Consider the following 15788-nt stretch of genomic DNA (forward strand, 5'->3'; position numbering starts at 1 on the left):
CTGGAATTATGGAAGAACAGTTGATGGGAGCTGCAGGCCCAAAAAGTGCTTATGAAAAGTGTTTCGAGAACTGGAAAAACCGTTGGCATAAGTATTTTAAATCTGGTGGGAATTACTTCTAAGGCGACAATATTGATGAATAATTAAATACTTTGCGATTTATTTGCAATATCCGGGTACTTTTTAGACACAATATATGAAGGTTTAACTAAAGTCTATTTTATACAGATGTAAAAAATGATGTACAGCTAAAAATATTCTTTTATTTTAAGTTACTATAATGGCGAGGATGTTTAAAATTTTAATTTGATCGAATAGTCATATGCATATAATTAGCACTTTAACTTTTGTTTGGTATTTGGTGTTACTTCTACTATATGTATGTCTTTTTTGATGTGGATGTTGAAATCAACCAACACAGAACTGACTGACCCACAAATATTGGTAAATATAATGCAACCTGTAAGATGATTGGGCACAATTCTTAATAAACAAATACACGTATACCACGGCATCTGTATTCTTGTCTAGTATTTTGATTCCTGCTGATCGAGAGAGCGCATTTATTATTATTGTATATTAATGTAACCCGAAATTCAATGGTCATCAATACAACTGTTAGTTATGTCTATTGGTATAGAAATAATTTTCAAACATGGAGTAGCATTTAAAACTCCTAAATTAATACGCCAGAGATTTGAAATTATTTATGAACAACTGCATTTCTCTACCGACATATTAGGTATCGTGCTTAAAACTAAATTATGGTCTTGGTCGAAATAAAGCAAACTCAACGAATTCATTTTAGTTGGAGAGCAGCAGGGAGTCGCAGAAGTGGTTAATGATGCAATGTGCGTATGAGTATATTGTTCCAAATAACCAACTTTACATTCTCCATTACAAAAGTATGCATCGAATGAGGTTGGCGCAACGACAAAGTTCCAGCCGAAATTAGTAAAATTTACTTTTAGTGGATATCGGCAGCAACGCACTTCATGGTCACTCTCTTTGCAATCTAATGATGTGCTTCGTTTTCGGCGACGAGGTTGTCTGATAAATGCTTCGATGTGTAGAGGCTATAAATAAAACAAATTATATGTACATGCATAAAAATATATGTATATTTGAAATTGTTAATCGTAAAAATACTTTTAAAATATGTATTACATATTTCGAAAAAAGGTACATAATTTTTTTGGTCTTAATTTTTAATGTTATCAAACAATTTTTGGATGTGATTCTTCTAAGCCAAAAGCTTGTCGGAGCTATTCTTAGTTAAAACAAACATGTGACCAACCTACGATATGCCGATAATTGAAAATTACCCATTTCTATGAATTCGTTTCATGATTTGTAAATTATTTGGTTTTATAGAGGAACTGATGAAATAAATTAGATTATTTAATGTAATTCCTACTAAAAAACAAGCTCAAAATAAAATTTTTTGTTGATAAAATCACAATTTTAAATGTAATGCAATTACGCGATTACAATTAAGATCAGCTATTTAATTTAATTGTGAAGACATTTCATAACAGTTTAACACTTTCCGTATAAATGGTTTAACTATAGCTGTAAGAATTTGACTTATTGGAAATTATACAAAACACCAAACTTATAAATTCGAATTAAATTTTTTTATATTTACTTATATTTACATTTTGTATTACCTAGAATGTTGTACTAATACTTACGAATTGATTATTTTGTGCATCTTCCGAATGGATTACTAAAAATGGTCGCATCCAAGCCTCACGTGTCTTAATTGCAAGCGTCATTGTAATATAATTTTGCTGCGGCCAAAATGGTAGTTTGTGCTTAACTTCGAATTGTACCCATTGTCCTAAGCCCGCTGGTATGTGGTGACGGCTCTCTACTAATTTTAACGTATGTGTGCGGTTTTGATAATGCGAACCTCGCACGACATGATGGATCATGATTATTAAGTCACGACTTCGCATAGTACTCCCATTAACAACTGTTTGTTTCAATATATCGGGATAATGTTTTCTCATCCAATCCCGACCACGTATGTAAAGATGAATAATCGTACGAATTATTGTTAAATGGCTGTGATCAAATTTAAAATTGATTACATCCCATCTACGATTGTGACGCATCCGAGAAACTTTAAATATATAAAATTTCAAATCGAAATATTCAGACGAAATCTTATGTATATATGTGAGATTACTTAAAGCAAGAAAAAACCTTAACTTAGACTGTACCGAAGCGATAATATTCTTTACATGTACATTTCTTATAGCAACTAACTATATACATACATACATACATATATAACTAAATCAAAAAGCGTAGTCGGCCAACGTTTCGCTAGTTCTTTCTAGCCACGTTATTTGATATCAACAACCCTCAAATCCTATTAAGATTACTTAATAATAAAAACAAAAAAATTATAATGATTTTTATCGATTAATTTGAATTGCAGTTATATGTTATAGTGGTCCCATCTGAAACATTTATTTGAAAATTGTAGCGCTGCCTTGCATAATAATTCAAGGCAGCGTGAAGATATCTATTCGAAAGTTTTCTATACAAGGTTCAATGCTATAATTGTTCGATAGCTGCTTTTTTGGATGATTGTGACTTCGGAAGACACGTGCAAAATTTCCGGTCGACATCTTGATAGCTGAAAAACTAGTCATGACTAAATCGGCCGAGCTCGTCACGCTGAAAAGCTTATATTCTTTACTTTGATATTAAATAGCATATTTATAACGTTTTCACAACAGCTACGTTTTTAGAGTGCGATGGATATTAGAAAATTTACATATACGCAAATATTAAATGCCAAAGAAATTTTCTAATTGTATTATATATGTATGTGGAAAGCAGGAATGGTTGCAGGTTATTTGGTTTTTGTTCTCAAAGATTTGCAAACTCTATTCCGTTCTTTAAAATCTCTCCAAATAAATACACATACTCTTTCTCTTGTCAGTTAAATGTAATACGTAAATATGCATTGGCAACAGCGTCATAGTTTGGCCTCTAAGAGATGTGCGTGCCAATTTTGCAACGGAGACATGACAAAATTATTCGTATAACTGTTGTAAGAACTGCAAAACAAACGGTGGGACTATCGATAGTATGTATGTATGTATTTAACCGATAGGGCACTTGCAGGGATGATAATCTCAAAATCATCTTTTCGTTCTTGGCTTGGTTGTGCGCTCTTGCTTTCAAATTTGTAAGTATAGACAATTTATAAAGTAATATACAAATTATTAAATCGATCTATTTTCAAAACTTTATTTAGGCATTGGAGACATTAGATGAAATGTTGAGACAATATTAACAGGTAGGTAAGAATTCCTATGTTCTGAAATGCCGGTTGTACATAACCACACTTATTCGTACATGCAGTCGCAATTCAGAATTTTTGAGGCCACGGTTTTCTAGTTTTTCAATAAGAATTAAGAACCGTGAAAAATAATAAATTGTAAAGAAACCTCCATTCAAATTAAAATTAATAATTTGGAGAATAAAATTATGAAATTTAAAAATTTTATTTGAATGTTCTCTCATGATCGAATTTCACAATACATATGTACTTACACCCTGAGGCATGTTTAGCCAGGTTGAAGTGTATCTGTAAAGTATATCTGATAAGAGAACACCACTAAAGACTAAAAACATTAAAAAATTACTATTTTTGACCAAAAACAAGAGAATTATTGAGGAATAACTTACTCTACCGAAACGTATTTTAAGTATATGTTTCTTGAACTTATATTACATTAGTAAATGTATAAAAAATGTACCGTTTTATAACTCTAGGAGCAGTTTATATGTACCATGTTTTGTTTTATAAACAAAATCAAAGTTTATTTCATACAAATAATGTGCACAAATGCAAGTTCTATTAAATTAAACCAGCGAAAAGTAAAAAGTTTTCTATTTGAACAACTATCGATACTAATAATAAAACATTTGTAAACTATCGTAACTTTAATTGGTCCGTCTACCGATAGTTTTGCATCGCTAATTGTTATTCAAAGATATGATCATACTGGACTTATCTGCAAGTCACTTACCGGATGGAAAAACATATATGCTGTTAACATGTGAGAATGATTCATCATCCACGTCCCTTATGGGGTCATATGTACCATAATTTTCATGGGGTAAGCCATCATATATATCACCTTCAATGGGAGGAAACAATTGTTCTTGCTGGTAATTCATTCGTTCTCTTCGATTGTTTTTACTAAGCATTTGTTGATCATCGTATTGCGGTTGAAAGTCGTCATTCTGTACATATTCATCGTTTTGCATATTTTCAGTTGATTCGAATAGTTTTTCGTAATTTTCGTGAGAGTGAATGATAGAAGGATGAAGCGAAGGTTTACTGCGTGATCTGTGGATTGTCTGATATTTCCTTTGTGTATTTTGATTATCAAAGAGACGCCGTTGCCTATACAGGTCATGAGTTCTGTGCATCCTCTTTGTGTATTGTGGTAAGATTGGGTTAATGTTTTTCTGTTGCCCTTCTGCATTTCGCGCCTCAGAATTCATACTGTAGCCGACAAAGTTGTCTGTCACTGCACCATGAAAGTTTTTATAGAATTTGTCAATAATGTTATTAGGCACAGCAATGGGTTTGGTTATATTTGGCAAGCGTTGTAATTGTAAGCGTATGAGAATAAGTTTTTTTATTGATTCTAAGCTTTTGAGCTTCACTTTTTCTCGCATTTGACATGATGCGCAAACATTAACAATGGCTTGTGTACTTGTTGGTGGTACAGCTTGAGTTGATTTAACATCAGAGTCGTGCAAAGTATGGCTGTGGTGTTCAAATAAACTTTCACGATTTAAAAGTTTTACACCTTCTTCCTGCAGAATATGATTAGCGTATAGTGATAGTTTATGTCTTTGTATTGCAGATGATGAAATAACATTAGCCATTAGACAAATTGCCTGAATCACTGGTTTTGTTTCATCATGAAATGTCGCATTTTTTGGACTTAGTAAAATAACTGGTTCTTTTAATATCAAAGCTAGTGTCTGAATAATTGTTTTGCTAAGTATTTCATCCTCGTTGCTATACAAAAAGTTGTTTTTAGAAAAATGTTGCCATTTAAAATTTGTCAAGGATTTCGAATTCATTTTGTCATTATAGTCACGTGGTACCATATAGTGCATCATATAATCCAAGCGGCCATCATTAACAAACTGGTAATTCTCCATATCACTTGCTAACTCAGAGTTAACCATACTATCTGTTAATATAAAAAAAGTAAAAACCGCTAGCCACATACGTGACAATTCCTTCCGCCGTAATTGATACAGCCGACCTCTGTAGCCTTCACAAATCATACTCTGTAGAATACAATGTAGAAACATACTTATGTACATATCGCATACCCACTACAAAGGTAACACAATTCAAATATTTATTTGTCACATTTCACACATTGTACTTGCCTAAGTTAATTATTGTCAAAACGAGTTAAAACCACCACACGTACTTTGAATTCGACCTTCTAACGGAAGAGTTCGACTTACTCATTTGCGTATCCGAGTATTTTCATATAAAACGTTCAATATATTTCGTTCCTCCTAAAGTTCGCTATAGCCTTGTGATCGGTGATCCGTTGATCTCATTTTGTTGGCGTATTAAACTAAAAATGGAAATGGAATGTTAGTCAATGTGTTTTAGTTATATTTTATTGTTGCAAAATGTAAAAAGGTATTATGGCAATAGTGCCGAAATATATCCTATATAAAAGTTAAAAGTTACAAGTGACGCTTGTGTAGATTAAACATTCTTTTATTTTTCATATGTATTGAACCGTCATCTATATTGCAAGACTTCAAATACGATTATAAATACATTAGTTATTGGCTAAGCTGTAAAATGCAGCCTTTCTCCGCTCCTTAAATTGGATCTCAAAGCAAGCGGTTGCCGTCACTGGTCTCAATATAGTAATAGCAGTATAGATATGGAGGAAATTAATTAAATGCGTATTTTTCTTGACAAGCTCTTTAATCTCTTTGACGAGTTTGGCCGCTGACGTAAAGCCACACAAGTGGTTTAGTTAGGCATCATTTCAAAATGACACAATGGATATCCATCTTTTCTTGTTCTCATTAACCACAAGATTTATATGCATCTTCCCAATTCTGAATGGGTCTGCAAATATTAAATTTAGATCTAGAGACAGCGTTACAGTGTTTTTGTTGTCGTTGTAGTGACGGAAATTATTCCTGAAGTAATTGCGAGTTGTCAGTCCTCGGCAGGATAAAAATTTATGTTCGTTCCGATTACTTAAACTCCATCAATTACAGCAGTTGCGCATTGGCGGTTAATATTAATAATATTACTTTTGATTTTCTCTATATCTATAATGTTTTTACAAAGATTTGTTATGCTCTACGTTTCACAAAAGGAAGCACATTTTTCCAAAATAATGAACTTTTTATATCTTCCTTCGATTGAAAGTACCTTACTTTTTCCCTATATTCTCTCTTTAGCAGTAAGGATGACATGATACGAATCTCTTTGATGCGAGAGAGAGCTGTCAAAACAAATTTTTTTATAACAGTCATCAATCATGTCATTGTCCAAAAAAATAGTTTGGATATTTTAAAATAACTTTTGGACACTTTGCCTTCCGATATTATTGATAGGTGCACGGTGCAAGAGAATACCCATAAACTGCATATTCCTAACCTATAACTAGAAACAACACAACTTTTAATTAAATGTCATGATTTTATGAGGAAATTTAAAATACAAATATCTCGCATTTTCAACAAAAGATTGCTAAAACAAGAAAACCCGTTAACTTCGGCTATAACGCCATCGCAGGGACAATTTTATAGCATAAAAGAGAATACAAAAATCTTTATCTACAATATATTCGAACATTGTAGCGATGCCTTAGATAATAATCTGTGCTAAGTTTCGTGAAGATACCTTGTCAAATAAAATAGTTTTCCATACAAGGTCTTGAGTTCCATCAGCTTTACACTTTAACTGCGCATCCAAAATTTAAACCCCCTTTGTATTAATTACTTTCTATAATGCATAAAAGACGGCTCCTTTTAGAAAAAGAAAAAGTGGGTTCTTTTTATTTCCAAACGTGAAAAAGTCACTCGCCGAACAGAAACTTGAGTCGCATTAGGAGGTTATTGCCGCCACTTTGGTTTCTTAACTATTAAAATTTCAAAAAAAAATACTTTTTTTTTTGCATTTTCGTTAAGTGTAATACCTTAATATTATTTTCTAATAATTTCACGTTGATCCGATAATTAGTTTTTGAGTTATTTGAGAAATAAGAAAGAGAGCTCGGGCACTTCAAAGCGCTAGTGTGAAACTTTAAACGCGTTTTCTCAAATCTATGCTTATTGAACTGGTGACAACTGTAACTCGAAAACCGCTCAGTAGATTTTAATGAAATGTATACAGCTTTTAGGATACATAATAAACTCAGGCCTGTTCGATGGATTTTTCTTTTTTCAAAAATTTCGATTTTTTAAGACCAATTATACCAAAATAAGTTGATTTTTTCGCAAAAATTTAGAAAAAAATTTCCTGATGCTGCCATTTTGTTAAATTTGAAAAAAATAAAATTCTTCGATTAGGCCCACTAATAATAATTAAAACTAATTTTTTTGTCCGATTGATTTTAGATGAATCTCCAAGGACTTATGGTTGTCACCGCAAGTACCTTTTTTTGGAACATTGGCAACACAAACAACTATAACTTTGGAAATAAATTTTTTTTGTTTTGAAATTTTCGTGACTTCATACTATACTTGTATATTGAATTTGCCTGGATTTAGTAATAAGTGTGAAACTATTTAGCTTGATTGAAATTCTTTCAAAACAAGTCCACGACACTTCAATAATAAAAAACAAAAATTAGTTACAGCTCCTCGTTACGAGTTTGTATACTTGCATAACAATAGCGGACAACTAAGTTGTTTCTGTTTTTTTGTTTTCTTTTTTTTGTAAAATATATGCATACAGAAGACTTGTAAGTACCGTTAGTATGTTAATTATGGTCTTTTCTAGGTAAAAATTATAGCACACTGCCAGATTTGCGAGGACAAATCGTAATAATAATAATAACATAATACTGTAACAAGACGAAAACGAGGAGAACACCAGTATTGCAGTTGACAATCAAAACAATGATGAAGTTGAAATTGATGAAATAAACGATTTCATGGCCACAAAAAATAGTTCACGCAATAATACCGTTTGCTACCCGAAGGCACAATATTTTAAATTTGAAGAGTGGTGAGTTTTATGTTTTTATTGGCACCAACTATTTTTGGACTACCACAAACTTCCAAGTTGGAAGGATTATTGGAGTACAAGTGAATATTTCTGCTTGCCAATTATTAGTAAGAATATGACTCGCAATAGTTTTGATCAAATTTTGAGTAACTTACATGTTAATGATAATTCGATGATACCGAAAGATAAAAAGGAGGGCCTTTACAAACTTCACCCTATAACAGATGGCTTGAATAAAAAATTTGGAAAAGTATGCAATGGAACTCGCCCACTTTCCGTGGATGAATCGATGATACTATTTAAAAGACGAAATGTAATGAAACAATATTGTGCAATAAAGCACATTAAAAGAGGATAATGTGTGGTATAGGGATTTGGCTGACCAACATGGTTATGTACTGAAGACAAATGGGGAAAAAATATATATTTTTTTGATAACTACTTCGCATGAGTTCACCTTCTTGAAAAAGTAAAAACGGAGAGTGTTTTAGCTTATGGTACTATACATACGTGCCAACCAAATGGAAAAAAATTAAAAAAGTAGATAATGATTTTAAATTGTCCTCTACTGGCATAAGTTTCAGAGATATCCAATTTAAATTGATCAGAATCTGCGACCGTTCCAAGAGGAGATCAAAAAGGCTTTGTTAAATGCCGAGCAACTGCGAATTGCATACGGCCTTGACAGGAAATTGGAAAAGTGGTGGCATCAAATTTTTTGCTAGGAATTGCGTTCGTCAATAGCTTTGGGATTTGAGAAATGTCCGTCGTTTGAAAAATGTACGCTTCTACAATTCAGGAGATTTAGGGTTGATGACCCAAAAAGATGTTAACTTGAAGCAGAAAAGCTTGCAATCTAAAGGTAACGATACTTTTCTAGACGGTAAAATCTCGGTGTGCATTGGCAAGTTTTCATAACATACCAGGAAGATGTAAATTCTGTAGTTTAAACAATACTTATGCAATTTAAGTTTATTTACATACATATGTTATATTGATAAAAAGAAATGTTTTTCAAAATACCATGGAATCAACTAGTACCAACTGCTTCAATATATTAATAAATAGTATTATCATATAAAAATAAATTTGTATGGCTTTGTTTGAAATTTTAATAATTTAATCACCAGAGCCTAACAATACTTAAAAGTACCAACTATTTTAAATATAAATACAGATCTCCAAAAATATCTTAACTTGGTATTTTAGTTCTACAAGTAATATAAACAAGATTTTATATTGAACAACTGAATTTTAAATATCCTTCATATCTTCGTCCACAAAGAGTTAATATAAAAATTACATTATATGCAATTGTAATATGAGAACTTACAAATTTTATATATATTATGATTAACACAGGAACACATTGCATGTGTTTCAATAAAAAATAACATAGAGGTTTTTGAAGTAAAATTTTTAATGACGCACAAAATTTATGTTACATAAGCGACTTAAAAGAATAATTTTTATATATTTAAAAAAGGAGTGAGATTCAATAAAACACAGACAAAAAAAAGAAATTGGCACTTAAACTACTTGACTTTAGTTATTTGGAGATCTGACCCCTTCCCAAAAGGGATTCTTTTTTTTTACATATTAGGCGCCGAGAGTTTGAAAGCTTGCCTTTAGAAGTGAGATAGGATCCGCAAAGTTTTATTCCAATATATTCATTGTATTTACCGTCAAACCTATTAGGGTCAAAAATGGTCGAGTCAGAACTTAACTTTTCAAGTACCAAAATACCGGACAGCGCACCTCAGTGCCTATAGGTGATCATTTTCTGAAAATATCGGTAGTTATTGAAATTTAGTCATAAAAATTATCATCCTTTTGCCTTAAATGGAAAAAATGGGGCCAATACTCATTGTCTAACATACGACGTTCAAACTGACAAACTGTTGAATTTATAGTGCATATATTGGTTAATATGTAAGAAGTCTTAGCAAAATTAAGTAAACGTATAATCCTGGATCTCCTACACCCGATGTATTGAATTTCTCTTCTCGATATACGAGTACTACTATATATGTATTTTATATATAAAAATTAAACGCCTTTTTTTATATGTCCGCGCATTACGCCCGAACCAAGCACGGAAAGGCGTGAAAATTTGCATGGGTATTCCTTTAATCCTGGAGAAGGTCCTAACGGCAGTCTTTTTTGCAAAATCACCCTCGATTTCGATTTATATACATATATATTTATAACTCAAAAACGGCTAAACTGATTTGGCTGAAATTGGTGATGAGGTAGCTTGGAACCTCGGGTCGGGCATATCGTTTTATGTTAAAAGCCAAAACAATTCATAAACATACAAAAATATATATTTCAAAACATAAGCATGTGTTCAGTATTCATGGAAGAATCATTTGAATATTTTAATACTTCAGAAAAAAGAAAATAACATCACACAGGTACTGGCAGGCTACAGTGTTTTTCGTTTACATACACATATGTATATGTAGTATTTGTATTAAAGTTATAGTTGTAACTGAATAAGAAAAAGTTGAATAATAATTTGAGAAGAGTGTGTATTAGCTGACAAATATTCATGAAGCATTGCACAGAACAAGTCAATGTTTAACAAGTAAGGAAGGGCTAAGTTAAGATAAAGTGATAATCGAGATTTCATTATCCGTCATTTACATATTTTTTTATTTTGCTGTAAAATTAATTAGATTAGATCAATTTGTATACTTTGAGTATTGAATTGTATTTTCATTTCCTAATTTATATATTATACAGAAAAGGCATCAGATGGAATTCAAAATAGCGAGATTGTGAACCGATTTCACCCATATTTCGTACATGTCATCAGGGTGTTAAGAAAATATTATATACCGAATTTCATTGAAATCGGTAGAGTAGTTCCTGAGATATGGTTTTTGATCCATAAGTGGGCGACGCCACGCCCGTTTTCAATTTTTAAAAAAAGCCTGGATGCAGCTTCCTTCAATCATTTCTTCCGTAAAATTTAGTGTTTCTGACGTTTTTTGTTAGTTGGTTAACGCACTTTTAGTGATTTTCAACATAACCTTTGTATGGGAGGTGGGCGTGGTTATTATCCGATTTCTTTCATTTTTGAACTGTATATGGAAGTTCCTGAAGGAAACGACTCTATAGAGTTTGGTTGACATAGATATAGTAGTTTCGGAGATATGTACAAAAAACTTAGTAGGGGACGGGGCAACGCCCACTTTTCCAAAAAAATTAAGTCCAAATATGCCCCTTCCTAATGCGATCCTTTGTGTCAAATTTTACTTTAATATCTTTATTTATGGCTTAGTTATGACACTTTATAGGTTTTCGGTTTTCGCCATTTTGTGGGCGTGGCAGTGGGCCGATTTTGCCCATCTTCGAACTTAACCTTCTCATGGAGCCAAAAAATACGTGCATTCATCATGATATCTCAATTTTTACTCAAATTACATTATACTATGATGTATCACTTCATTTACGTCACATCAGTAGGGCCATTTTTTTTAACAAATCATTTGCAGTCTGAAAACTATCTAACTGACAATTTTAATTAAATGACTTCTTAACTCGCATTTATTTTGTGTCTGTTGTGAAAAATTAAAAATTAGTTATAAGTACACCTGTGACAACATTTATAAATTGAAAATTGTGAGCTAAATGTAGACTTTTATGTATGTAATAATACTACTATTAATTTTTGTTTTGTTGCTATCGATATTTTAGCGAATTTTGATGTTTTCAAGTGTCCAGAGTACGATTATATTTTTGAAACGGTTAAGTTTGCGAAAAAACCGTAGGAGACCGTTTAGAGTATTAACTATCCTATATCTATCTATGAACTTGGAGAGCGTTTCATAGGGGTATTTATTAACCAATTTTTCAGAGTACCTAACAAAAAAAAAACAAGTTTTAACTTTTTCTTCTGCATTACAGGATTTGCTCACCAAATGGTTATTTATAACACCTTACCCAAAATGAATTGATATCGTGCTCCTGTCCATCTAAGTAAACAGTTAAAACTCGTAAAAACTTTGACTATGTTAACCCAAGACACAATTTGTCCTAGCAACGAATGCTATTTTTTTCAATATACATATTCTCAAACATCTTTTAGTATTTCACACTTTTACAATCTTACAAACAACCGAATAAGAACGTAATTTAAGATTCAGCAAAAACTTAGCAACTTTTTGTTCTGAGTAGTTTTTCATTATCTTAATTTTGCAAGAATTAAATTTGCAGTTTTAAAATTCTGTTTCGCATATTAAATTTTCATATTCGCAACATGTTCAACTGATCGTACTAATACAAAAATATGTTGACTGTTAAGTATGCAAATGTGATTAAAGATAACAATAAGAAAATATATTATATTAGGATGAAATTAAAGTGAACCGAATATTTTCACGATATAAATCAAATTGCTATTATGATGATCGTCCAGCTTATTATTTAGATGTGTTGTGTTATTACACATGCAAATATATTTACAAAAACACCATTTATTCTGTAATACACATGAAAACAGAACGATAACTAATCGTAGCTGTTTGATGTTTATACTCCAAATTTAACTTTACTTATATTTTACTTTATGTACGACAATTAAAAGTTTTCTCGAATAAAATTCGAAGCCTTAGTGTGCCTTAAATAAGAAATAACACTTAAATCAAACTGTATACATAAGAAGAGCACACCTACTAGTAGGCTTTAAACATCCGACGATTTGCGATATGTTGCCATGGCTATTGTTGCATAGTTACTTGCGTAACGCGCGTAAATGTTAATTTTTGTCATATGCGTTGATTACTTTAATTTATATTCGACAAATGTTCGTATATATTATGTTCTGTATGATTACGAGAGCCTTATGAACAGATATATTATATATTTATAATTGGTCCTACCAGAAATAACATTAAGTAATTTATATCTCAACGACGATAGAAATCAATTTCACCTATTATCATCCAACTTTATGTATATACATATGTATAATGAACTTTAGTTTTAGTTGTGCTCGGAGTGATTTAAAGTTCAAGTGAATATTATGCGAATTTTTATACAAGGTTGAATATACATATGTACATAAGTAGTTTTAATTTAAATTGACTACGATTTAAAAAAAAAACAAAACTTCGGGAAGGTTAAAATCGTGTGCAAATGGTTTGATTTTAATTCTCATTCCATCACATTTGATTTATCTGACTCACTTTTCAAATTAAAAACACTTTTTGCTTTCTCACTATATTGCTACAATTTATTATAACGTAACTTGAAATGTTGACATTTTTGTTCCTGTAGCTGAGCAGCTTTAGATCTCGAAGCTTAAAAAACACTCTTGCATCTCGGCTAATTCCGTATGTATGTGGTTTATTATTATTATATATTAAGAGTTAATTTTTTCAATCTATATCATATACGTTAAAAGAAAGAAAAAATACTATTTCAAAGAATCCTGGGGTGAATTTTAAAGCTCTCAACATCAAAGTCTTACTTGGTGATTTGAACACTTGGTAAGTCTGACAAAGACTGGTCGTCAAAGCTGGTAATAATAGCCATGATTTATTTGACCATCACAAGCTAATAGCTAAATCATGGACAAATAAAACGCAATTAGCTTATTTCATATATTCGCCTAAAAAAGAATTATGTAGGCAATGCGGACAAGAACAATCAGCTGATATACAATTTAGTTTTAAATTTCAAATTTGTAAACGGAATATTAATATACTATCAAAATATATTTATTTTATTTATTTGAGGTCTAGAATACAAAAAAGTATTCATACAAGGTAGGTTCCAAAGTAAACAGGACTTAAAAAAATGAACCAGAACAAATGATTTCGGCAAAATCAATTTATTTTATTCAACATAGTCTCCTTCTCCTTCAATACAGCTTTTTGCACAGTCCAAAAGCATGTCGAACGAATAAAAGTTGGCCGGTATGGCCGCCAGTATGCCGGTGTAAGCCTTTTGAATGGCCTCTACGTCTACATAATGCTTTCCTTTCATGGGCAAATGCATTTTTCCGAAAAAAAAGAGGTCGCCACGGTCAGGTAAATACAGGGAGTGGGTAAAATGTGATTTTTGGTCAAATAATCGTACTTCGAATGTTGGATTCTGAGCAATTTTTGGTCGTCAGTCAATTTGTGCGGAACATACCGTGCTCACACCTTTCGTAAGCCTAAATGTTCGGTCAGAATGCGATAAATCGATGTTTTGGAGATGTTCAATTCCATTTCCATGAATTCCAATAATGATTTCGGCTGATTTTTGATGAATTCACGCACAGTTTCTATGGAATTTTCGGTGATCACGGATTGTTGTCATTTATGTCCTCACGACCACTTTGAAAACGTTGAGACCACTCATGCCCTCTGCTACGAGAATCATCGCTATAAACTTGTTTCATCAATTGAAATGTTTCGGTAAAAGTTTTACCAATTTTAAAACAAAATTTAATGTTGTCTCTTTGTACAAAAATTTTCGCACCGATAACACAAAGACGCAATAACTTCGCTTCCAATCAATGAAATGTCATGAAATTCTCACTGAACAATCGATAGCAGATTCTAACGCACCGGTGGACACATAGATGGCGCCACCAGGGGGCGCTAGATTCAAAATGTCCTGTTTACTTCGGAACGCACCTTCCATTTGCCTCAATTTTAACTCAATACTTATCCAAAAAATCTTTAATTTTGGTTCGTTTACATTATCATCTGTCAAATTGATGTTTCTCGCTTTTGCCAACTACTTTTTTTGGGTAAAAACCTAGCTATTGTGAATGAAAAAAACGATGAACTGGCAATGCCTCTAGTTCAATATGCAAGCTATGATACTCGTAGCTTATGACAAGCCAACATAATTACAAAACTAATATTTTTAATACTATGCTTCATCATAGAAAATGTGTGCAGCTATTTTCGCACTGAAAGACTCTTAACCTCATCAACGTTTTCAGTGTTCTTGATATGCTCAAAACCAGTGCACCGAAAATCCACTCATTACTTGAATTCACTTACATATACTCTCTAAAAGCACTGTTTACCTACCGAATGGCATTTCTTGTTCCCTTCAGTCACCGTCAGTGTGATGTGGTTAGACTTCCTTAATTTTGAGAAACATCAATGCGACGAGTACATCAGTGCAACGAAATGAATAACGAAAACTTTGCGGGAAGTTTAAAAAATTAAACATTAACGGAAGGAACAACTTTGTCAGATCAAAAAGACTCTGTACAAACTGCCTGTCCCGTGCACACAATCTTAAAAACTGCAAAATCAAATTTAATTGCTTATATTGTCACAAAAGACACCATTCAATACTTCATTACAGCAGTTATCCTATCTCATCCCAAAGAAGCGCTTACACCAAAAGTACCACGGGTTTAATTGCAAAAGCAAATCCCGAAAACCACTAAAAATTGCTAGGTGACACCATGTTGCTCAAAGGCACAAAATGCTCAAATGCTTCACATCTAAGTGGACCAGTTACAGAACTAGTTACCACCATACCAACTCAAGTTGAGTAT

The 15788-nt window shown here is 32.2% G+C and overlaps 1 protein-coding gene across 9 annotated transcripts; it reads right to left on the bottom strand.

The window, feature by feature from the left end:
- Positions 1-132: 132 nt before the first annotated feature.
- Positions 133-13641, bottom strand: LOC120780086. Of its 9 annotated transcripts, none has more exons than XM_040112357.1 (5): positions 13465-13641; positions 5446-5642; positions 4056-5388; positions 1695-2128; positions 133-1076 (listed from the first exon to the last, which is right to left on the bottom strand). In XM_040112357.1, the coding sequence occupies exons 3-5, from the start codon at positions 5374-5376 to the stop codon at positions 708-710; spliced, it is 2124 nt and encodes a 707-aa protein (XP_039968291.1). In that variant the 5' UTR covers positions 5377-5388; positions 5446-5642; positions 13465-13641; the 3' UTR covers positions 133-707. The 9 variants fall into 9 exon arrangements, with proteins under 9 accessions (XP_039968291.1, XP_039968296.1, XP_039968293.1 ...); XM_040112362.1 differs by lacking the exon at positions 13465-13641 and adding an exon at positions 12953-12976; XM_040112359.1 differs by lacking the exon at positions 13465-13641 and adding an exon at positions 12843-12926.
- Between the last annotated feature and the right edge of the window lie 2147 nt (positions 13642-15788).

The sequence above is a fragment of the Bactrocera tryoni genome, unplaced genomic scaffold (genome assembly GCF_016617805.1).
Source record: "Bactrocera tryoni isolate S06 unplaced genomic scaffold, CSIRO_BtryS06_freeze2 scaffold_138, whole genome shotgun sequence".
Lineage (NCBI taxonomy): Eukaryota > Metazoa > Arthropoda > Insecta > Diptera > Tephritidae > Bactrocera > Bactrocera tryoni.